General features: G+C 43.7%; 1 protein-coding gene across 1 annotated transcript in view; it reads right to left on the bottom strand.

Annotated features, from left to right (window-relative positions):
• The window catches only part of atp2b2 (ATPase plasma membrane Ca2+ transporting 2), a 197863-nt gene that overhangs the window by 336 nt on the left and 171087 nt on the right, over positions 1-26440 (bottom strand). The window contains exons 14-24 of the mRNA XM_063216071.1: positions 22530-22771; positions 21862-22096; positions 15701-15880; positions 15040-15127; positions 13510-13616; positions 11853-12044; positions 10557-10770; positions 9923-10134; positions 8917-9024; positions 2675-2857; positions 1376-1547 (exon numbers count right to left, since the gene is read on the bottom strand). Coding sequence (XP_063072141.1) covers positions 1376-1547; positions 2675-2857; positions 8917-9024; positions 9923-10134; positions 10557-10770; positions 11853-12044; positions 13510-13616; positions 15040-15127; positions 15701-15880; positions 21862-22096; positions 22530-22771 — 1933 coding nt within the window. The remainder of the gene's footprint in view (positions 1-1375; positions 1548-2674; positions 2858-8916; positions 9025-9922; positions 10135-10556; positions 10771-11852; positions 12045-13509; positions 13617-15039; positions 15128-15700; positions 15881-21861; positions 22097-22529; positions 22772-26440) is intronic.

Genomic DNA, 26440 nt, shown 5'->3' with positions numbered 1-26440 from the left:
TTGCCTTCAGTTTTGTCCATTTACAGTTACGTTTGCTTTCACATACTGAACATGGGTTTGTTACGACAAATTTATTCAGAACTTTCACTACATTTACATGGGTTATTTATTTAAGTAGGAATGTCCCATTGTAATGTATATGGTAGTATAACATAGTCCACTTTTGTTCTTATTCATGACTGCGCAACTTCATTATTATGTTTAAAGCTGTTGTTGAGAAGCAACCTGCCTTGCACTGGTTAAGTGCTATTGACACTGGCTGGACTGCACGTGTTGAAAATCGAATTCACATCCCGAATGTGTGAAAATGTGAATATCCATTTTAATTAAATAGTACATCTTTTTTCAAGGTTAGAAAAGCTAAATTTAGTCTTTGACTAACCTGGTGGGCTAGACTCTCCATTCTCTCCATGTAAGTAAGAACTTTTAACATGTTGGTCTTTTTTTGGTCTGGTGGCAACCAATATACAGTATGGTAGTAATTACTGATTTAACTACTGTACAGAACTTTGTGATAGTGTCCACTTGCTTTTGTGGGTGGATTGGGGTACTCTGGGTGAAGGAGATTTGGGTAATTGTGGTTGGTGGCAATATACAATAACAGAGTATAGGAAACTCCAATATCAGTAACCGGCCACCTGCTTAACAGTTTACTGCTAATATGAACATCAAACCAATTTAACTCGTGATAGTATTTTCTTTGGTGGATTTTGGTGGGCTTTGGGAACTTGGTAAAGAAGAGTAGAGATACCTTATTATAATAATAACTGTATTTGTCAAATTATCAAGGTTAAAGAAAAATAACGACTATTGGTTCTTTTTGGACATTTGTGAATTGGAACTGGTTACCAGTGGACTGCTATACCCATAGAGAGCAATAAGTATTTTGGCCTACCATGGGGCTCAAGATTGAACAGAAAACAACCAATAGGAGTACATGGATATTTTCTGGAATTCCCTATGTTGGTTTTTTTGTTCAACCTTGGGTGGCGCTGGGGGGCTCCCTATTAAAGTCGTGGCAATATTTGCATGTGTTGGTGAGGACAGGGTAGGGGTGAGGTATTTTGAGTTATTTTATTGATCCATGCTAAAAATTCTGAAATCCCTGCACAATGAATACGGTTCTTTGTTTTCCTTTTTTATTTCTTGTAGCGAACGTGTTTCGCCCATTGCATCTTCAGTTTTGGTCTTTTGTTCAAAAGAGCGAACCTGAGGACACACTATGGGTGAAACGCGTCACACCAATAAATAAAAAAGAAATAAGCAAAAGTGTTTCCTGAAGTTTTACCAATGATTTTATTGGTTATCTGGCCATTAGCGGGGGTAAGTGGGGCGGGGGGCATCTCTGACCAGCACAGAGAGAAGAGTGACTCACGGCCAGCAGGAACCGCAGTGGTGCTGGTAGGAGAGGAAAGGGCATTGGACAGGGACACATGGCTAGGGCTAGAAACATTGGTTACATCCTGATTCTGGCTGGTGGTGGAGGACTGCCGCCTCAGGGCGCCCTGAAATGAAGTCCCGCTCTTGAACGTGTTCACTACTTCGATCTGCAAGAATGAGGAGACAAACACACACACACACACACACACAATGTATAATTGGTGGGGCTCAGGGTTGTGGGGTGGGGAGAGAGAGAGAGAGAGAGAGAGAGAGAGAGAGAGAGAGAGAGAGAGAGAGAGAGAGAGAGAGAGAGAGAGAGAGAGAGAGAGAGAGAACGAGAGCGAGAGAGAGAGAGAAAGAGACAGAAAAGTCAGACAAACAGAAAAGGGGATGAAGTAGTGAGGCAGAGGAGGGAGGGAGAGAGAGAGAGAGAGAGAGAGAGAGAGAGAGAGAGAGAGAGAGAGAGAGAGAGAGAGAGAGAGAGATAGAGAGAGAGAAGGGTGCGAAAGGCAGACACAACATATAAATAATAAATCCATATGACCGTGGTTGGAGACAAAACAAGACGTCACATAGACAAAAGAGGAGTTGACACTAACAGATGGCTCATGTAAACAGGTGAACGGGTGACAGACACAGAGGGTCTAATGACTGAGGGATGTCTTTTACTCTTTTAAAGGTTCTTCTGAAGTAATCCATTGTGATATAGCATCTCTTTGCAGTTGCTGTAGTTGTATCCCACGAGGTGAAAGTAGAGAGGCTTTCATTGACACACTGATTGACTTTTCTCTACACTGCTAGAGCAACAACAACAAATGCATACATACCTTTATGCATCGAATATAAATTAAAATAGACAGACGTTGAAGTCTTAAAAAGTGAACTAAAACTCCACCACAGGTCTGAAAGTAACATGCAGTTGTCACTGGCAATAAAAGAAATGCATAAGCTAGAGAATGTTTCTCAATGCCATAGCTGATTTTAAGCAGCACGGCTGGTTGGCACATTACAACAGACATAAGGGTTTATATCTTAAACATACTAACTATGGTTTTGAGAACCATACTCCTATACTGTCCTATAGTTAAACCTGTAGTGAAAAAAGTAAACTTAACTGCAAAAGCAAATAGCAGAAATGTTTCTTTGATGGTCTAAATCGGCATGCCTTTAAGATGGTTAGTGTACATTGTGGGGCCTAGTAAACACGGCAATCTCAACTCCTGAGCATAACACATGTACATATGGCTTTTGTATAACAACAACGCTGCCTCAGACTTTGCGACGTTGATGTTACCTGAGTCTGGATGCGGTTGAGGCCGCGGAACCAGAGGATCTGTCCGCGGCGCAGCTCCCTCTCGGCATGATCGATCTCCTCATTGTCCTCATTCATGTCCTCCTCTGGCATCTCGTCCTTCTTTGTCAGCTGACCAGCTCTCCTCAGGAACCTCAGCTTGCTGTTCGGGATCGTGGAAATCACCTGAAGAGGCAGAGCGATATGAGCAAAGAATCGTATGATAGAGTAGAGTAAGATACATCAAGAAGGCAGAGAATGTGCGCACATCAGTGGCACAGGTGCTGGACAAAATAAAATAAAAATATGCAAGGCGCCACCAAACGCCACAGAAAGAGAAGAAGGAGGAGGGGACAATGCCCCCTTGAGCACACTCCTTTGCATTGAGTAGACAGGGTTTCGGTTATCTTACTCTACTAAACGATTCTATGATATATGTGTCATGAAGGGACCCTTCAAATAATTGTTCTGTTCTGTTCTGTTCCAGAGCCGTATATTAAGAGAGTCTGGCCAACTCGAATCATGGACGCCATTTTCGCTCCCCACGGCGAGGATTCTACAGTGTAACCCTATGGGCAGCATACCGTCAAAATTGCTGGATTTAAAATACAAATAAGGCTTCATAGACCATCAAACTTGGGTTGAAGTATTAACAAGATCCCAACATATGAAAACAAACGTTAACAAGTTCGTTCGTATAGAAGGGGTTTGCTTAAAAGAGGGTTTTGTCAGCATAGTTTTGATGTGCTCAGCAGTGCATTCAAGCGTTACTTCCGCGTTGTTGTTGCCTAGGTAGGGCCAACGTCAAAGTCGATATTTAAGTAATGTACAGAAATAATATTCACAACAATGGTCAAGTTCATGTACAGGGACCCTGGTGATACTTGCAGCAAAGTTTCACGTTGTGTCGAGATTTAGTAGTTTAAAAACAACGATGTGCTCAGCAGTGCATACACGCGATTGCAGACAGTAGAACTGTAGGATGAGTCTGGATGCTCGTAGGATGAGTCTGGATGCTCATAGGATGAGACTGGACGTGAGTTTAAATCGCAGGGGGAAAGGACCTTATTAGCGCGACAGAAATAATAACTTGGTGGGCAAAGTTATGTTTTCACAGTATAGCATAATTACAGGTGGCAATTAAGATTTGACAAGCTAATTTCAAGTTATGACAGAAACCTAACATTCGTTTTCAAAATGAAAGAGCATGCATTGAGAGCATGCCATCATCATGACTATTTCTTTCAAAAGTAGCCTAATTGTTAACAAATATCGAAGGGGAAAAAATACATTTACCTCACACAACACGGAGAAATCTGCTGCTTTCCAGTTATTAATTCTGACCTTTATATTCCATAAAGGGGAGTTTATATCCGTGTATGTCCCAAATCCTCCGTTTCTGTCACGAGTTAAACAATGTTGTTTTTTTTCTCCTGACCCGGTCCTGCACTACAGCCATATGCACAACAGTTTGTCATAATAATAAGTCAAGTCAAGTCAAGTCAAGTTTATTTATAAAGCACATTTCATATGGCTTACATAGACTCAATGTGCTGTAAGATTAAAAGGAGGAAAAGTAGAAAATTTAAAAACAGCACTAAAACTGAGTGAAAATATAAACATATATAATAATAGGTAGAAATAAAACAAAATAAAACCCATTGCAATGATAAGACCTTTTAAACACCAAACACTAGACTAGACACATAGTCTGCAAGGGCCCAGAGCAAAATAAATAGAATAAAAGTAAAATCAAAGTAAAAAATAAAACACATAAAAACCCTTAGGAAATAAAACAATGTCAATAAAAATCAACTCAACCAAAAGCTTGTGTAAATAAAAACGTTTTAAGACCCTTTTTAAAAGCGGGAGTAGAAGTCACTGACCTTAGTTCTAGGGGGAGGGAATTCCAAAGGGTAGGGGGCACAATAACTAAAAGCACCATGTGCAGTGTTGGTGTTAATTTTGGGGACGCATAAAAGACCTTTATTTGATGTTCTCAACGAACGGGTAGGATGGTATGGAGGGATGATGTCAGAGATGTAGGTAGGGGCCAAGCCATTTACTGCTTTAAAAGTGATCAGAAGTATTTTAAAATGTATTCTTTGTTGTACAGGCAGCCAGTGAAGAGATTTCAGAATTGGGGTGATGTGTCCAAATTTGGATGTTCTTGTCAGTATTCTGGCAGCTGTATTCTGAATGAGTTGGAGTTTGTTGAGTGCCTGTTTAGTGAGCCCGGCATATAGGGAGTTGCAGTAATCAAGGCGGCTGGAGATAAAAAGCAAGAACTAACTTTTCAGAGTCCTGAGGAGACGAGAGGCCACGTACTTTAGTAATATTTCGCAGATGGTAAAATGCCCGTCTTAGTGATAACAGATTATATGTTTGTTAAAATTAAGATCTGTATCAAGGGTCACACCCAAATTTCTGACATCATCACAAGGTATTACCTGAAGGGGGGCTAAAAACGTACAAAGATGTTCTCTACGAGCCTTGGGGCCTACAACTAAAATCTCTCTGTCTTGCTGTCGTTTAACAATAAAAAATTCTGACCCATCCAGTTTTTGATGTCTGAGACACAACTTATTAGGTCATTTACTGGACTGGGGTCGTCAGGGGAAAAAGAAATGTACAACTGGGTATCATCTGCATAGGAGTGATATGAAAGACCATGGTGCCGGATGATATGCCCAAGTGGTAGCATATATAAATTAAAAAGCAGAGGGCCCAGGATTGATCCCTGAGGTAATCCCATGAGAGGTATCCATAGAGTCAGAGAAGAAATTGTTAATAGTGACAGAGAAGGATCTCCCATTTAAATAAGAAGTGATCCAGGCAAGGGCACTACCGCAAATGCCGATTTGATCTTGTAGTCGTTGGATTAAAATCGTATGAATCCACAGTGTCAAAACGCAGCACTTAAGTCTAGAAGAACCAGAACAGATACTTTATGGTTATCAGTGGCCAATTTTAAGATCATTGACAACTCTGATCAAAGCAGTCTCTGTACTATGATTCACACGGAATCCAGATTGGTAGGCATCGAAAAGGGAGTTGTGGGACAGATAAGAGTAAAGCTGCTTGTAGGCAACCTTCTCAAGGATTTTACCTAAAAATGGTAAGTTTGAAATGGGCCTATAACTCTCAAAAGCTAAGGGATCAAGGGTATGTTTCTTTAACAGAGGAGTAAACCAATGCATGTTTTAAGACAGGAAGGGAAAGTAGGAGAGAGGAGTGATGAATTAAGAATATTTAAAATGTGAGTAGGTAAAGAGGTGAAGAGGTGTTTGAGGAATTTAGTAGGTATAGGGTGAAGGGAGGAGGTAGCAGAGCCTAGCTGTCGAACTATCTCTCCTAACTCATCTTGATGAATAGGAGTAAAAACTGGGGAGACAGGGCTTGGCTGGGCAGAAATTGACATGGGAGAAATGTAGCTGACATCAGTATTAGACGGTATGATATTGCTCCTTATAGTTAAAATTTTATCACTAAAAAAAAGTTGCAAACTCATTGCATTTCGTCTACAGAGTGGAGCTCTGTAGGAATTGTAAGTGGAGGGTTGATAAGTTTATCAATGGTATTGAACAGTATTATTTTAGCGTTATTTGAATTTTCAGCAATGATTCTGAGAGAAGTACTGCCTTCGAGCTTTCTTGATTTCATTGTTATACATAAGAATATGATTCTTATAGTTTACAAAGTCAGCCTGCAGTTTAGATTTACGCCATTTTCGTTCGTAAATGCGACAGATTCTTTTAGATGTGTTAATTGTCTGTGAGGTTCTCCAGGGTGACCTACGTTTTCCTGAGATAGTCTTAACATGCAAATGGTGCAATACTGTTTATAGTTTGCATCACAGCAGAGTTAAAAGACTTGACTAAGGTGTCGCAAACAGGGGATACAATAGAGTCACAAACAGAGCCCATGGGTGGGGGAGACAGATGGCACAGATATCTGGCTCAGGTCACATGACCGAGCAGCATTAAAGGTCAAAATAAAATTTTCTGGGGTATCTTCCCTGATCCTGCGTCTGAGAACCTTTTTCACACCAGATACATGTCTAGTCGTTGGCCAGGAGACACTAAAATATATACAGAGGTGGTCAGAAAAAAACCAACATCTAAGGTGCCATTTATAGAGAACGTCTAAGCCTTTTGAAATGACCAGATCTAAGGTGTGGCCATGGCTGTGAGTAGGGACAGACATTATGTTGTGTGAACTCGAAGGATGACAAAAGCTCTGTGAACTGAATTGCCAGGGAGTTAGCCATGTTATCAACATGAATATTAAAATCACCAGAAATAAGAATACAGTCATAGTTGGTCACAGTATTAGATAAAAAATCCTCGAAATCAGTAATAAAACCCGCATTATATTGTGGTGGACGATAGACTGTGACAATGAGTAAATTATTTGATTGCCTCAGGGCTAAATATTCAAAAGCAGCATATGGACCAAAAGAAACAGTCTTGCAGGGAAGCATGTGAGAAAAAAGGGCTGCTACACCCCCCCCTCTCTGATGTTCACGAGAGCAGTGGGCAAAGGAAAAGTCAGGTGGTGATGCCTCAAGAAGTTCATAGTTGCCTGAGGTATCAAGCCATGTTTCAGTAAGGAACATACAGCTTAATTTATGGGAGGTGATAATGTCATGTACCAGAAATGTTTTATTACGAAGTGATCTGACATTAAGAAGGGCCATCTGTAGGTGATGAGAGGGGCTACTTATTGCCTGTGTAGTTTGATCCCCAAGTGATACAGCAGGAGAGGGAGAGCTGCAATTATCAGCAGGACCCATGGTAGAGCTGGGTGTGTTTGTGAACTGGATTGGGTCATGCTGTGTTGAATGTCAAGGTGTGCTGAAAGCAATGAACTGAATAAAGTTGGTGGTTAGCTCTAGTAGGCCCAGTTTGTTTGGATGCACCCCATCAGATCTATATAAAAATGATTTGGTCCAGAATATATCAAAATTAGCAATAAAATCATGACCAGCTAGATTGCAGAATTGTTTCAGCCAGGTATGGAGACTATGCAATCTGCTGAAACGCTCTGAATTACTGGAGCTAAGTGGGATAGGGCCTGACATTATGCAGCGTTTCCCGAGGCTTTCAACAGTGAGACATAACGTCTCCAGCTCATTCTGTAGCTTCACAGAGTTCCGGGCCATGACGTCATTTGTCCCCACGTGAGCAATGACAGTGTTTACGGAAGAATGTCTGTTCAATAGAGACGGAATGAGATGAGAGATGTCAATAACCCTTCCTCCCGGGATACAGTACGTGATAGCACTAGGAATAATCAGATCTCTGACAATCGAATCACCAACAATGAGAATTTCAGGAGGGCATTGAACATCGCGGTTAAAGTGTATAGAGGTGCGAGGAGGAAGTTGTAGACCATCTGGACGCTGAGGGACGCTGTCAGCCGTGGACAACGCCGGTGGTGTTTGACACGGGCTACACAAGCTAACGACACCAGCATCATTAGCCAACAGAGGCATCGCAGTAGCCCGATGGCTTGACAAGCTATCCGCTGTTGGAGATGTAGAGGCCATGCAATCTGCTGCGGCCATCGTTGGAGAAGAGATTCTGAGCCGCTTATCAGAAACGCGCTCTGGACTCGAGCCGTCGCTGTCTGCAGACCTGTTGCGCTTGGAGGTAACTTTGCGAGCTACATGTTGACGCGGTGATGGATGGCCTGGCCTGAGCCGCTTATCAGAAACGCGCTCTGGACTCGAGCCGTCGCTGTCTGCGGACCTGTTGCGCTTGGAGGTAGCTTTGCGAGCTACATGTTGGCGCGGTGATGGATGGCCTGGCTGGATAGCAGGCGAGGGGCAAGATTCGCTGCCCTGTTCATCCGGACATCCAGATCCACTCCGACGTGGGGCAGGCGACGTAGGGAGATCAGCAAGAGGAGCAAAGGAGTTGTGAATGTAATAATATTATAGTAAAGCGTTATTTTTTAAATATCTGATAATGCTCATTAATGGGAGCGTGGGGAACGAACATGGCGTCCATAAAACATGTGACCAGCCCAGAACCAATCAAAATAGCGGGATAGCTTGAACGTTCGAACCCATAGTTGGCCAGACTCTCTTAATATACAGCTCTGTTCTGTTCTTCTATTCTGTTGTTCTGCTCTGTTGCATTCTGTTCTATTCTATTCTTTTCTATTCTATTCTATTTTATTTGGTTCTATTCTATTCTACTCCAGTAGCTATGCAGGTGAGTGTATGGTGCGTATATTACCTGACCCCAGACCAGCTCTCCCAGTCCCAGGAAGACACACCACATCCACTTCTCCAGGTCCAGCGGGGAGCAGCTGAAAGGCTTCCCACCAAACTGCACGATCACAATCTACAGGAGAAACAAAGACAAAACTCCTTAATCATCTCAGAAAAAAACTGTGGAAAACTGTTAAAATCCCTCATGTTGCTCCCTTCATGTTGCTCCCGCATCTTGTGTCAACAGTACTAAGTAGGAGAGAAAGGTGTAATTATAGACAGTGTAACTGAGGTATTCCCGCACAATCCGTTCTCCTCGGGTCTCGAACTTGCCACCTCCTAGTCACACATTGGTTCGGGTATGGGAGTCACAGCATGGCACCGCTGAGCTAAAGGACAAGTCCGATTGCTCAGCGCTACCGAGACTGTGTGAGGCTTCAGGAGGGAGGTTTACTAACGTTCCACACCACACTCTGCTAGCTGGCCGCTACACTCACCCCCCTAAACCTCACTCCTATCCGGGTCAGGGCACCAGTGTAACAGAGGTGTTCCCGCGAAGTCCGTCCCCCTTGAGGAACTCGAACTCGCCACAGCACGATACCGCTGAGCTAAAGGACCAGTCTGCTAGCTCAGCGCTACCTATACTGTATGAGGGAGGGAGGTTTAGTAACGCTCCACGCCACACTCTGCTAGTTGGCCGCCGTTACAACAGCACCTAAGCTATAAGGCCGGCGACATGCTTGCTGCAGGATATGTACTTTTCATGCACGAACGTGTTACAATGTGAATTTTGTCAACCAGCCACATACACCAGACACAATATACGCAGACATGGATAGCCCCCTAGATGATACCTACAGTATCGTGGATATTGGTCCTGAAGCAAGTATATGCATTCGATTGCACACGGTTGCATGCATAATTTAAGGCACATCAAGCATGTCGCCGGCCTAAATCTAATCTGTGAATGCCCTACCAGAATGGCAACAAGACTTGGCTATTAGCATTACCTGTAAATGCTTGAACTGTACCTGAATGGCAAAGGTGCCCAGTACGATAGAGCAGAAGATCGGGTTTCTGAAGATTCCATCGAAGACGTTCCTCTCCCCGTGGATCTTGCGGGCGTTGATCTCGTTGAAGAGCTGCATCATGACGAAGGTGTTGAAGATGATGGTGTAGTGCTCGGAGGGAGGGGAGTGCAGCGGGGCGTTGCGGCCGCTATCAATGTCAAAGATTTGTTCACCTTTGGGAAGAGGTGTCAAAAGTCAAAGTAAATTCAAAGTGCAATTACAACACTAGCGCATGATATTGCATCGCTGTTGCACCATTTACTCCATTGTACCTAATGAGGTAGAGAGACTGTGTTGTTACTGAAAAACACTAAAAACTTAACAAGAACCCATGACAAACTTGATCCAACCAGCGCAGAGCCAGCTGATCGTAGGACAAGTACACATGTCTACTGGTTACTCAGATTAGTTACCTATGTTGGAAAGATTTTCACTTTTACTTTTGACACCTCTGCCTGTGGGGGCGCAGCCATCAAGCTTTGTTGTTACTTAGTCTGTATAGCGACCTTGGGTAAGGTTCCATGAGAGGCGCTATATCAAACCAAGTTATTAGTGTTATTTCTCTGCTCCACCAGGCAACTGGTTGGCTACCTACCCACAAATAGCAGCGTGAAGATGATGGTGAGCTGGTAGACTCCGTGTCCCAGGATGTTCTTGGTCATGGTGCTGGAGATGAGTGGCTTGTCGCGGCCATATGGCTTCCTCATCAGCAGAGACTCGGTGGGCGGCTCGGTAGCCAGGGCCAGAGACGCAAAGGTGTCCATGATCAGGTTCACCCACAACATCTGCACCGCCTTCAGGGGAGAGTCCTGGGGGGAAACACGAGTGTAGACGAGTGTCAAAAATAGTGTGGATGTGACACTGATTTTAGTCTTTTAAATGGAGGAATACTCCATGCAGCTCTGTTCATCAGGTATACCCATAATTTCATGTCGTTGAGTCTACATTCTGACATGCCGTATATCTAATAATCCAGTTACATCTAAAGACAGCTTGCACTGGAATTCTCAGTGACATCTCAGCAACCTCTTAAATCAGGGATGTCAGTCTCAGGTCCACTCATGCCCAAATCTGAGTCATTTCATTTGGCCCGCAAGATCATTTCAAATGCGTATTACAGTTGGCCCACATACTCCATAAATGTATAGCATAAATGTTCTTCAACAATAACTCTTGTGCATCACAGGAATATGAGTGGGCCCAGGCCAGTGAAACAGCTCACACTCAAATGCAACAGAATATGTGCAGGCACATTCTTAGTATTAAGCGTGTTTGCACACAAATGTAGTCCTTTAAAAAAAATAAATATTGAGTTTGTCCCTTGACTATCCAGGTCATTCGAAATTTGACACTCCAGTCTTAAATGTTTAACTTGAGTGGCTGGACAGCTGGATGCCTACACAATAACAAGGGGAAGAGCTTAAGTGTTAAGGACGATTGTGTTGACACACAAATATGAACCAGGAGACAAGTGGACAAGGTTAGGAAAGAAGCAGAGCTCTGGCAAGAAGATGAGAAGAGAATGAATGCCAAAGATAAGCGAAGAAAGGATTGTGTCAGGTAGGTGTATGGGAGAGGTGGTGAGTCACACAAACATGGATTTCTTTCTCTCTCTCTCTCTCTCTCTCTCTCTCTCTCTCTCTCTCTCTCTCTCTCTCTCTCTCTCTCTCTCTCTCTCTCTCTCTCTCTCTCTCTCTCTCTCTCTCTCTCTCTCTCTCTCTCTCACACACACACACACACACACACACACACACACACACACACACACACACACACACACACACACACACACACACACACACACACACACAGGAAAGATATATTGTAGGGATACACACACACACACACACACACACACACACACACACACACACACACACACACACAGTACCTGTGTGATGCAGGCTCCGGTGAAGGCCACAATGACGGCCACCACGTTGACAGTGAGCTGGAACTGCAGGAACTTGGAGATGCTGTCGTAGACGTTGCGCCCCCACATCACCGCCTTCACGATGCTACTGAAGTTGTCGTCCGTCAGGATGATGTCCGATGCTTCCTTGGCCACGTCCGTACCCGCGATGCCCTGTTGAGCGGGACAGACACACTGGGAGTGAGCTAGAGCAGGGGTTCCCAACCCTTTCCAACTTGGATTTTTTTAAAGCCTTTATTGTGACAGGACAGTAGCAGACAGAGAGACAGGAAACCAGCGGGGAGAGAGAGACGGGAAGGGCTCGGCAAATGACCTCGGGACGGAATCAAACCCAGGACGCCGGTGTAGCAATCGAGTGCCTAGCCGATTGAACCACGGCTGGGTCCAACTTGGAAATGTTCACAATAGCTTGGGGAGATAAATAAAAGAAAGTCCGCTTCAACCAGGATTTTCTGCTCTCACTTACTTTATTTTTCCGTGACGTTTCGTGTAAACACCCTTCTTCAGACGGTCTTTTTTCTCTTTTTGTATCTGGTCATTTACTTGTCCTGCTCCCAGGTCAGACGTTTGGATGTGCGGAGGTGTGAATCTACTACACAAAAGCTTGGGGCCCATCTCTGGCACAATAAATGATACAACTCAAATAAGTAGTCAACAGCAACACACAGGCAGATATTATTCCAAGGGCCACTTGGAATACCTTTAGGGCTCACCAATGGGCCCCGGCCCACAGTTTGAAAATCACTGAGCTAGAACAGTTAGCTCCAATGGGGAGACCAGCTGAATTTCAACCCTTAACCCATTGACCTAATAGGTGTGAAAAATAGAGCAAAAAATTGTCAAAGCAATTGTGCAAAATATGCAGAGATTCTGCAGTCTGTCTTAAAGGTTGTGTTGCACTGTGCTCCCGGTCTTAATGGCTTTCACAGCAAATGATGGGTCAAAACAAATGCTAGCATTACACAAAGTTGCCAATCGGCCACATCTCTCCCAGCAGCACCCTGTTGGAAATGGAGTAGAAACTGGAATGAGTCATTCCCTTCGTTGTGGGTTGTGAAGAGTGAAGGCTATTGACAAAGCCAAATCTAGAGCAAACAAATGGTGACCGTGGAGAAGATATCGCCTCATCCATCCTCTCAATGCCCCGCAAAGTGAAAAATGGGAACTACCTGTAATAGCCTGATAAGTTGAAAACACTCTAGCGGATTTGTGTTGAAAATCTAAGAGACAAATGCTAAAACTACTCAAATCTTTTTTGAATAAATAAAAACCCATACATCATATTTCTTGATGAGGACTGGTCTCTGCACTTAAAGTGCTAAGATGTAAAAGGTTATGGACACTAAAGACGGTAACATGCCTCATTAGAGCAACAGCTTTACAGTATGTACCACAGAGATCCACAAGGGAGCAGTCTTTTACTTTGTAGATGAACTGCACATGGACTGCTGGCCATGGTCATCTTTGTGTGTGTGTGTGTGTGAGAGAGAGAGAGAGAGAGAGAGAGAGAGAGAGAGAGAGAGAGAGAGAGAGAGACCGAGACAGAGAGAGAGAGAGACCGAGAGAGAGAGACCGAGAGAGAGAGACCGAGACAGAGAGAAACAGGTGCATTTCTCACCATGGCAAAGCCCACGTCTGCCTTCTTCAGAGCAGGCCCATCGTTGGTTCCATCTCCAGTTACCGCGACTACCTGCCTCTGGTCTACCAGTGTACTGTCAATGATTCCTGAGAGACGACAATATGCACAGCAGTAAATCACTACACTAGAAAAGGTATACTTCACTCGTCCAAAAGAACATTAAGGAGTGCAGCCGCAGCATTTACACATAACGTGTATAGTACAAATACACATTAATACACATGTGTCTACATACTGTACATGCATTCACTTAACTGTGAAGGTAAGGCAGGATAAGAGTACTCAGTACACTACATGTAGCCTAAGTATATGTGATCACATCAGATATTACCTATGAAGCTAGGTATTACATTCATTCCAGCCACACATCTAGCTCACTGTAAGCTTACTGGAAGTGTGGTTAAAGAAACAGTCCATTATTTCTGGAAATGTGCTAATTTCCCACCTCCCTTTGAGGTCGTCCCATAATGCACGCGGTTCCACCAGTGGAACACTGTAACATGCTCGTTTTGAGGTAGAAGTTGTGTCACCAGAGTCAGGGTGGAGGAGAGGAGAAAGGTAACTCAATAATTTAACTCGAGGGGAGGTATAAAAGGAACACTTTTCCAGAAGTGGACGGCAGTTCCTTTAAAGAAGGCACTCATTCGGGAAATAGGCTCATTATTCCAGCTCCTAGAGTGACTCAGTTGAGTGTCATTGTTTTTTCAATCCATTCAGGTGATCTCACAGATCGGCCAGCAGCACTCAGGGCTATGAGCTCAGCATTAATCACCGGCCCAGGATTACACCAGAGACAATATATAGATTGGCTGAATGGGTTTAAAAGGGTAAATGTCATCTGTTTTAATTCTATGGGAGTTAGAAAAGTGGCCTGCTTTAGAAAAAGAAGTGGATGCTTCTGAGCAGCGGCAGCTTATAGTCTTCCAGGGGTGAATCTCTCAAAACCAAAGTTGCTAACTACAGTAGCTACTTTGCTGTTTTCAATGCATTTTCCCATTGGCAACTACCAAAGTTGCTAACAGGCTAACAACTTCTCTTTTGAGAAACTCACCCCAGGGTTGTTCCTGTTATCTATAGGAAGGTGGTAGGTGGTACTGCACTGCATGGAAGAAGATGCAGCAACATCAAGTACTATAAGATATTAAATGTCAACCATACTGAGGTGGGAGCTGTACTGGCTGCCCCAAAGTGTACACACTGTAACCTGCTTTCTGGCTCTACTAGACTCTTTAAACTAAAGGCTTGTCTTGCATCACTGGGGCTCTGTGTGTGTTTTAGGTAGTGGCTTTAAATAGAGCGCTTGAGTCACCCCATTCGTCGTCCATCAAGCCCACACCTTCCTCCTATGCCGTGTTACATAAACCCATGGAGGCACTCGCATTAGAATCGGGAAGCCTGGCGCGCTCACACACACATACACACGCAAGCACACACGCATGTACGCACGCACACACGAAAACACAAAAATACACAGACAGGATTAGAAACAGAAGGGGCTGGCACACACACCTTTGACCAGTGTGTGCTTGTCCGTGGGGGAGGACCTGGCAAGCACGCGCAACTTGGGCCACACCTTATCAATGCGCTCCTGCTCCACCTGCAAGATGGACACGACACAGGGGCGCGCGCACGCGCACACACACACACACACACACACACACACACACACACACACACACACACACACACACACACACACACACACACACACACACACACACACACACACACACACACACACACACACACACGCACTCACACTCATTAAAAAGAAACAGTTGGTTTTGGTGTTGGACTCATATTCAGCATTTTACAGTGTTAACATTCATTACACAAATGTGCAAGCATTACGTATAAGAGTATTTACCTGAATCAAAATACAGAAAAAGATGCAAAATATTATTAGAAACACATGTGAAGGAGGAAGTGGAAGAAGGTGTTTCGGGAATCAGAAACTTAAAAGGAAGGCACGAAACATCACATCAATAAAATAGATTCAAAGGGAGCTCATTGTTGCACAGTTCATCTTTGCCTTACCTTGAACTGTATGCTTTCACCCTGCACTTGGCTTAAATGAATCTTCGTGAGATCTGACTGTGAAACTGACACAAAAACTAAACGCACGCTCACGCACACACACACACTCATAAGCAGCATGTCATGGCCTTACCTCTCCCTTCTCATTGCGGATCCTCCTGTTAAACTCTTTCCCGTCGATACAGAGGAAGTCCTCTCCCGGGTGGATGATGCCACACTTGATGGCGATGGCGCGAGCCGTGTTGATGTTGTCACCAGTGACCATGCGTACGGTGATGCCCGCACGCTGGCACTTCTGGATGGCATCGGGCACCTGTGGGGGAAGGTCAAAGGTCAAGGACACCAATCAGCTGACAACTCATGATGTCAAAAGATGAGTAGCTGGGTCAGTGAGGAAACTGATACTGTATATCTGAGGTGGAGGTTTCTCAGTTGCTCTAAAAATGACCACAGCACTTCAATGGACCAAAGTAAAGCACCTTACTACATATCATCCCGCGACACAACAAACAACAGGCACATAACACATAGTATGAAAAATATAGATCTATATATATATCTATGAGGATTCTCCTTCATCCCGATCATATGAAAAAAAAGATATAGCAAAAGGAATTTTCGTACAAAGCTGCAGAGGAATTCTTGCAGCTACAAAGACATCCCCCAGTGAACCAACAACTTCACGCATAGATTTGGATCAGCATCAAAAAGACATTTACAGTTATGGTTATTATAACAGTCATAGCTTGATGGGGACTTTATTGTGGATGTCATTGGTACTTTCCATCTCTAAGTAATTACCGGTAAGTAAGCAAGTGAGAAACATTTACAGTGTTTGCTCAGCACATTTACAAACAAAGTGATTTACAGTTCCCGTTCTAAATCAATGCAGTGTTGTTAAACCTACTGCATAAATAGTTAGATTGACTTGAATTGATGCACCGCGGCCTATTTTACACAGGAAGGATAGATAAAAGCCCGAGAGAGAGAGAGAGAGAGAGAGAGAGAGAGAGAGAGAGAGAGAGAGAGAGAGAGAGAGAGAGAGAGAGAGAGAGAAAGAGAGAGAGCTGTCCTATTTTCCAAACTCCTCCGTGCGATGGGCCTCTGAGGAGTGATTGTGCCTTTAGACAAACCAAACCCACGCAGCACCACACCATACTCATGAGACCCTGGCAGGAAGTGGGTAGGGGGATGCACATACACTTACACAGACAAAAAACAACAACTATAAGAGGGAGAAAAAACCAAGACGCAAGAAACGACACAAACTTCAGCCCAAGGGGAAACTTGGTCGTTTGTCTGAATGCACAGAAAATTGAATCAGGACAGACAGCGCCAAGTAGCGTTTTGTTATGATACTCTGTTCCATATGTGGTTGTTGATTGTGCACAGACCTTATAGATCCTTTACTTTACTGTAACACATTAATAACCTTGTATTATATAATCTACGTGAACGAAATGATTACTGTGTTAGATATAACCACTTTAAGATACTGCATGTGCTATACTGATGCTGCGAGCATGGTTTTCAGGTTTAGGTATGGATGACAGTCTGATTAAATAAGTCATCCTTTATGATCCACTCTGTCATCATAACCAACTCTTTAATCAAACCCAAACCTGAACATGACCATCTTCAATTACTGTATAGACTCTTGTATAGCACTACAACAAAAACATTTGCGGTTGAAGATAACAAGACATTACACTTAGCTAGTGCTTTTATCCAAAGCGACTTACACTTATTTACAGGGCATTGATTACAGTCCCTGGAGCAGTAGGGCTAGGTGCCTTGCTCAAGGGTCATTTCAAGTGAAATCAGACACTTTGGGACTCGACCGACACGGATTTCAATCATACTTGCTGTGCCTGTTTAGTAGCAAGGTAACACCCCAGAACTGCATTTGTGTGAATCTGACACCAATATTAAGGGGGAAACAGACTAGCGAAGGTTTACATATGAGGGTAGGACACCTACCAGACTTGATTATATCAGTCAGTGTAAGTCACAAAAATACGTCCGTGGTCTCAGAATATGAATTATCATGAATTGAAAAATAAAAAAAATAATATAAAAAAACGTATAGACAATGGGACTCAAAAATATGGCATCATACAAATCACCTAGTAATAATATGGTGATACCTGTCTATCGGGATATGTGAAGGATAGAGATGGTCCATGAGGATGCAGGAAGTTCAGTTTCACCTCTCCAGTGCTCGGCATGCATTCCTCAACACATGCTTGCCACTAGTTGCCATCATATAGAGCTACAACATACCCTTTGATGCTTGAACATAAAAAAAATCATTTACTGAGCTTATTCTTTCAACTCTGCCTTCTCTGAATGCTTAAAATGGTCTAGCTTCCACTGTGTCCATTGACAATGGGCAGAAGCCGTGTAGTTTTTGAGTACCTGGAATAGGGACCGATGAGGGTGCAGGGCCCACCGGGAAAATACCCATTATGCCAGATGGCCAGTCCAGCCCTGTCACTGACACTACTCCATTACTACTTCTTTACAACTCATTTCAACCTTTATGTCCCATTATCTCTGAAATGAAAAAAGAACCAAACACCCCATTTTCAGGTGTTGTTTATGACCTTACAGGCCATGTTTAGACAAGAAACCAGCCATTTTAAAAGATACGTTTTTTTGATGTTCATTTTTTAAATTTTCAAAGTATCATAATTCATATTCTGAAGGTTGTCGTATTCCATGCTGTTTGAGTAATTTGTAGAGCCCGAAAAGAGCTTTCAAACAATACCTCAGACATCCTTTTGTGACTTACACTGACTGATATAATCAAGGCTGAATGCATAGTGTCCTACCCTCATATGTAAACCTTTGCTAGTCTGTGTCTCCCTTAATATTGGTGTCAGATTCACAAAAATGCAGTTCTGGGGTGCTACCTTGGTACTAAACAGGCACAGCAAGTATGATTGAAATCCGTGTTGGTCAGGTCCCAAAGTGTCTGATTTCACGTGAAATGACCCTCAAGGGCAATTCAGCCATGGAGTGTAGAGGGGAGTGGAAAGGTGGGATGCGAACCGGCAAGCTTCTGATGTAAAGCCCAAATCCTTAACCACTAGGCCATGGCTGAAAGATTCTCATTCATCCAGTTCCAGATCTTAGTCAAAGTTTAGTTGTGAGCTGCTGTACTTCTTATAGGAGCTTCAAAGACACTCCTTGTTTTAATTCTAATTTATAACAGGGGCTGTGTCTTAAGGGGTTAAAAGACACTCCTTCTTCTCACTCTAGTTCTAATTCTGATGCTAAAGCGCATAAGCATTAATCTCTGGACAGTTTGTCGGTAGACAACATCCCCTTTTTGCATGACATGTAATAGGAGAATGATGAAGGGAGAGCAAGTTGTCTGAGAGAGTGATAGAGGGACTGAGAGTGGGAAATGCAAATTCAATATGTAACCAAAAAAAAAGAGTTTCAAAAAGAGCAGACACATCAGTTAGACTGTAGTGATGGTATCTTCCTGGAAAGATATCAGAGGAGGCGCTCCCGTCCCCTGCCGAGGAGGGTTTGTTCAGCATAATGGCTGGATGTCTAGCCCACTTAACTCACTGGACACCTGCCACACACCGCCCAGGAAAAAGCCTCATCTATAATCCATGAAGCCAGGGGAAGGTGACTGTCGAAAGCGTAACCCTAGACGTCGGATGCAGACGTATTTGTTTACGCCCCCCTCCATGTTCCTGGGTGTTTGGTGCCTGTGCCCCATCTGATCACAGAAATGCACACACACACACACACGCACGCACACACACACACACACACACGCACGCACGCACGCACGCACGCACGCACGCACGCACGCACGCACGCACGCACGCACACACACACGCACACACACACAGCAGGGGGATTGCCTCATGCCTCAGGAGTTAAGGACACAGGGTTGGAGAGAGGTGGGGAGGGCAGGCAGGAGGGTTCAGAGTGTAGCATCAGTTCAGCATGGTTGGGCTACCATCAAATTACAGCTGACACCAATCAGATAAGAATGACTGCTGTCAGGCCCGTTGACATCCTTCGCAGGGCCCTGGGGCAGCACGATCTGAAACGCTGGGCCCGGGACAACAGACCCCTATCTGTGAACCTGACAGCGTTATTTAACTAATGGCCGCCTTGATGAGGTCTGAAAGTTCGAAAAGTCAGGGATCGCCAGCTACCCACAGATGGATGGTAATTTTGTTGTCAACTGTGCCAAGTGTTTGGTCAAGTGTTTCAATCACTGATAAAGGAATAAGACACAGAACATTGTGTTATAAAGGAACCACCTGGACTATTGGTATTTTCACTCTGTTCAGAAAAGACAAGGTCTGTAGCCATGCAGCATGCATGCTCTACCATCCTCACAGCCATACATTAGAAGACATAAAGAAAGAGCAGATCAGTGCTAGACGACTTCCCAACGAAATTTCCCTTTCACAAAACAATGGTATGTGTGTGCGTGTGCGTGTGCGTGTGCGCGCGCGCGCGCGTGTGTGTGTGTGTGTGTGTGTGTGTGTGTGTGTGTGTGTGTGTGTGTGTGTGTGTGTGTGTGTGTGTGTGTGTGTGTGTGCCTGTGTGTGCATGTATGTGCTTGTTTGTGCATGTATGTGTGTGTGTGTGCTTGTGTGTTTCAGGAGGAGGAAGCCAAAGGGAAAGGGTCAGAGAGCGCGGGCAGGAGTGAGACCAAGAGGGTCAAGAAGAGAAAAGAAAAGAGAGTGAGAGAGCACAAGAGAGTGTAAGAGGAAGGAAGGAAAGAGGAGAAAGGGGTCAAAGAGAAAGCAGAGGGGAAAGGCTGTAGAGTGCGAGCAGGAGAGGAGAGGAGAGGAGAGGAGAGGAGAGGAGAGCAGAGGGGAAAGTGAGAGGTGAAACGTCCACAGGAGATGAAAGAGAGTTGATGAATAATTCAGGGATCAGCTTGTTTTCCCTGGTCCTATGTGATCTCGGAGGTGCTGTGATCGAAGGAAACTGTGCTTAAAAACAGCTGTATTTAGAACCTGCGCTCATACAATCTATAATGCAGTGATGGGCCAACCTGGATTTAGAAGCTTGCTATCCAATGGCACATATTTTTTATTCTTAGGGCCTTTTAATCCTCAGATGTGCAGTAGGCACCTTTCACTTGTACTGCACGGGAAAAAGTCTGTCTCTGCGCCCCCACTGAATTTCAGACGGAACCTATATGGTAACTGTATTTGGTATTTATAATGATGTGTGTAATGTCTTGTGTATTCTGCATTAATATAACTTATTATATGGTTGTGACGTCATCTGTCGAATGCTGCATTCATTTCAACGGGGCTCCCCAACGTTCGGACGTCTGTTATTTTTCGATAACGGACGGGTTGGTCTATAACAGACCGCTGTCAATGGCAACAAGACTTTTCACTGCTAAAGCGACTTTTCAACAAGACTCTAATCAGCTGCTGTGATAGACGGCACCCGTTGTCCTGGCTACCGCTGTCAACAAGACGTTCACTGCTAAAGCCACTGGCTTGTATACAAGTCAGTGGCTAAAGCGAATGTTTCATATCACTCCGCAGGGGGTCCGGTCTTTTGTCACTCTAATCAGCTGCTGTGATAGACAACACCTGTCCTGGCTAGCCACCTAGCTGTTGCCTAGCGGTGTTCCACAACGGCACTGTTTTGTTTTGAGCAGCAACAATCTTAACATTAAATAGGTCTAAAGAAATGTCCCCGCATGTGTGAATCATTTAAGTATATCCATATAATAAGCGGGTTAACTTTCGGCGAGTCGGTCGCTCCGCGTCGGGGTCTAAAGATTCTCTCTGTCGTGCTGCTATTCCACGGTAGCGACCTTCTCGCCGAATGTTAACCCTTACATATTATGTATGTCACTGGAAACCTTAATTTCCCTCGGTATTAATTAATGATACTCTACTCTACTTTACCCTACCTGGGCACGTTTGAGATGAGTTTTAGTACCTTTGAGATGTGCTGCAGACTCTTCTAGAGTCAAAAAGTCATATATGTATGAAAATAGATGTTAGGGATTACACTATATTTGTACTGCGCCAACTTCACCAGGCTTGAGTGTATCTCTTCTCACCACACTAGTGTATCGTGCCTTGGTACATGGACTGTAATATGCACCATGTTAGTATTGCAGTAGCATTTCGACTTGATATAACATTGAATTACATAACAAACTCTCCAGCACAAATCTGCATATTATAGAGAGAGTGCTGCAGTGGAGTACAGTAGCTCTGTTATGTCATGGTACTATGATGCATGCTTAGTTGAACTACCATGGATGCCAACCCTTACCTCTGGTCGAACAGGGTCCTCAATGCCAACCACGCAGACTGCCGTCAGGTCGCTCAGAATGTTGTTCTCTTCCTCCCAGTTGGGTTCGGGGTCGGCGGGGAAGTCGCGGTAGCCAACGCAGATGGTGCGCAGGCCGTCACAGGCCATGGGCTCAATCACCTTCTTCACCATCTCGTCCCGGTCACGCGGCCTGAAGACACGCGCCTCCCCAACGTCACTCAGGATACGGGAACACCTGGTGTAGAGTAGGGTAGAGTAGAGTAGAGTAGAGTAGAGTAGAATGGAGTAGAGTAGAGTAGAATGGAGTAGAGTAGAGTAGAGTAGAGTAGAGTAGAGTAGAGTAGAGTAGAGTAGAGTAGAATAGAGCAGAGTAGAGTAGAGTAACTTTTATTAATACCGAAGAAAATTAAGGTGTCTGTCAGTTTACATAAATGGAGCTGCTGAACACAGTTGGTGTCGCACTCAGCCTTTATATAGGACAGGACCATGAGAGAGCGCAACAGGAAATGAGTGGGAGAGGGGGGAGGGGGGGGGGTGCTCGGCAAAGGACCTTGGGCCGTAATGGAACCCGGCTTGCCTGTGTAATGGTACGGCGTCTAAGCTCATTTAGCCGCTGCGCCCCTGTTTTGCATCTTTTCACCGTGTAAATATCTGCAGCCACCACTTACTTCTTGAGCACGATCTCGGAGGCGCCCTTGCTGTACATGCGGAAGCTCCCGTCGGGCAGCTTGATGACGGTGCTCATGGACTTGCGGACGGAGTTGAAGGTGTAGACCTTGTAGAGCTTCTCCTCGGGCAGCTGGTTGCGGATGGTCTGGTAGTCCCTCTTCAGCTCCAGCACCAGGCCCAGCAGGCCGCACTCCGTCTTGTTGCCCACCTGCTTGGGCAGGCCGCCCTCCTTGTCTGGCGGCTGAAAATGGGGGGCGCACACACACACACACACACACACACACACACACACACACACACACACACACACACACACACACACACACACACACACACACACACACACACACACACACACACACACACACACACACACACACACACACACACACACACACACACACATCATATTACATTACACTACAGTACACTGCATTACATAACATTACATTACACATTACATTACACTTAGCTGACGTGTTTATACAAAACGACTTGCAGATTTTTGTGATTTTCAGTAAGAATTCAGTCTATCTATCTCATTAGGTACAATGGAGTAAATTGTGCTCTAGCTGTGTAATATCCTGTGCTATCGTTGCACTTACACCATAAATGTACTTTTAGCTTTGACAACTCTGCTCTGATTAATACATAAAGAGATTAAATAAAAAAGATGGTTATGACCCAAGAGTAAAAATATTATTTTTTGGCCTTCATTGGTCACGTTATGAAAACCAGGTGAAATAGTATTCCACAAAAACCTTTTCCACAATTATGTAGTACTGAGGTAGACAGGGGCTCGAGTTTCAGATGAGGTTACAGAATAGACAAGATGGCAGGATCTGTTACATAGCCTACACCATGAACACAATTTACAGTGTGATGACTGATAAGGAACCTGTTGTGTCAGTGCTCACTACACATATGGGATGTAAATACGAGAATAGTAAAAACATAGTATCAAATGGTGCCCTATATATAAAAGGAGACAAAATACCATACAGTCTTAATGAACACTGACCATAAAATGAGCCCACACATGAAATCAGAATCAGTTTCAGGACCATGTATACTGACAACATATAGTATATCTATGTATAATGCATGTAAGTAAGTAAGTAAGTAAGTTTAATTTATAAAGCACATTTAAACAGCAAGAACTGACCAAAGTGCTGTACAGTGTCAGACTAAAATACTAAAATTAAGCAATACTGTATATTATGTTGTAGCACACATACAGTGTAATACAATGGAACGATTTAATACTAAGTATACAGATCCATACAAAGTATGTTATACAAACATACAGGTTCATACTATAATGTAAAATATAGAATACAGAATCAGAAGAGCTAGCCATCCCAATGACAGCGTATCAGCATGCTACAATGCTTTTCTCTCTGTGCCTTCTCACTGGGTACAGGAAAAGTGTGGTTGCCATAGTAATGATGGCTGAGGCGCTGCGGCGCTAGGCAAAGTGACAAAGAGATGACTTCTGCTCTTAACAGCTACATTCATTTCACACTCACTCACCACTCTAACTCTCACACGCACATTTTCACAGGTCTTGGTCCCACTTTACTTTCCACACTAACAAAAGCAAAAGCAGTCACACAATCAGATATACTAATAAATAAAAAGATCTCTTTAATCTCCAATTTCCCAAGAGCAAGAGTCCCAAAGTTACTCTGACCTGCCAATATTTTGTTGGTTAATTAAATGACACTTGTTACGTGTTTATTTTTGTTTGTAGGCTTGAGATGCATACAATTAATAATCTACCCAACTACCACCACAGCCTCTGCACTTACACTCCAGGACTGGTGGAGGCACAAGAGGGACATAATACTTTTGGTAGACACTTCTCATGCGATGACGGACACACAAGATGAAATACAGCTGCACGGATAGGCATGGCAGCAAACCAGTATGACGATTCCAGAAAAAGGTCACAGTATCAAGGGCACAGCTGTATATTCCCACAGATACAGGAAATCGTCCAAAAACCGTAATTCCAGTGTATCAAATTAGGCATGATTCGTGTGTGAAGAACAGTACATACATACATACATACATACTAGGGATGGCACAAACCGCACCGAAAACCAAAACCGTACAATTCACACACATACCGAACCGAACCGTGCAATCCGTCGCAAACCGCAATTCATGTACTGCCCAGAAAAATATGTAAAACAGAGATTCTAGGAGTATCTTATCCAGTCTCTCTGATTAAAACATTAGCGTATAAGACCAATTAGAGGATGACACAATTAAAATCACACCATTTTCACATTATAAGCCTATACAAACCATATGTAGGATATTTAGTCATAAGTCCGATTCTATTAGCCAATTGAAAGAGGGCATTTGGAACGCTCAGACAACGCACGCTGACGTTAGTTTAAGTGCAAGCGCAGGTTAGCACAAGAGGCAGTTCTCAGACACATGCAAAAGGTCAAATTTAACTTACGCATCATCACTTTATAACTGTAGTTATATAAATATTGTTTAATATTCCCAGTGCACCATTTATCATGAACTAAAAAGAACCGTAGAAAACCGGAAACCGTGACCTTGACACCGTGATATGAACCGAACCGTGAATTTTGTGAACCGTACCACCCCTAATACATACATACATACTGTAACATATCAACATGCTGTAACATACTGTATGTCTCAAGCACAGAATCAAAATTAAACAAAAAATGGAACGGAAGATGATGACCATGTAAGTATGACTGCCATAGTGGGAACACCATGTTTTTCTCCATGCTCCAATGAGGATGTAAAGGAAATCAAAGCATTGCCTTGTTTCTTTAAAGGTGCACTGTGTGTATACTATGCCCATTCACAAATGCTACCTTTTCACAAATACTTAACACCACCATCAAATTTTAAGTATTCATTATGACTAGGGAAATGGCCATTTTCATACACGAAAAGGTCCAGAAATAGACATTTTTAGCTGCAAAACTGGCTATACTTTGGTCAATATTATTTATCATTAACTTCATATTCATGAAAAAAATCTAATTTTGCAATAGGCAGCACAGGTTCAATGAGCAGCATAGTTGCAATACGGTACCTACTCTTGCTACCTTTAAAGTATATTTCACGTGTTACAAACCACCTCATCTGAAATAACTATGTCCTGACCTTCATAAATTACCTTTGGATGCGTGTACCTTCTTCTGGGTTTCATTAACCTTGGGACCTTGCATGCCATGTTGTTTGTAAAGAAATCGTGTACATTTTTATGTGTCTCCATTGATTTATCAGATCATGCTCTTGGGCGGTCCTTAATCTTTTTAGTGTCCTCAATCTCCTTTAGTGCTCGGAGTGGGGGCTGTAAAGCCAAAGCTAATTGATGGAGGCTACAGGCTACCGCTACCGCATGGGCTCTGGTACCCATGTTTATGTATTCCACAGCAGCATCAGTCCTCCATTGAGCTAAGCATGAGGCAGCTGTCCACCACGCCCTCTCACAATGTCATTTTGCTGGGGAAGAGGGAGAGCTGCCATCTCTCTTTTTAATCTTTCTATATTTCTATCCGTCTCTCTGTGTCCGTCTCTCTGTCTCTGGTTATCAGTATTCAGCAGTTCTAGCTGTCATTCAGTGGTCTGTCTTTCATACGTCACTAAATTGGCCAGGATCAAAAGGTGACCTTCACAGTGACAGCTATGAATCGGGGAGAGGGCATCCATTGAAAAGGCCGTTTAACTCGATGCCATAATGACATCTCATCTCCAGCGGTTGAAAACGCATTTTTCAATATCTGTGACAGACCAACATGTCATGCCCATCAGTCTTGTGTGGGAATGTGTGAGATCTCTCACAGGTGTTTGCGTGGGTCAGGCTCATTAGGCGGTGAGTGTGGAAACAGCATTCCAATGGCCTAATACA

The sequence above is a fragment of the Engraulis encrasicolus genome, chromosome 14, assembly GCF_034702125.1.
Source record: "Engraulis encrasicolus isolate BLACKSEA-1 chromosome 14, IST_EnEncr_1.0, whole genome shotgun sequence".
In the NCBI taxonomy this organism is placed as follows: domain Eukaryota; kingdom Metazoa; phylum Chordata; class Actinopteri; order Clupeiformes; family Engraulidae; genus Engraulis; species Engraulis encrasicolus.
Note: the sequence above shows the minus strand (reverse complement) of the source record. Positions and strands in the feature narration are given on the sequence as shown.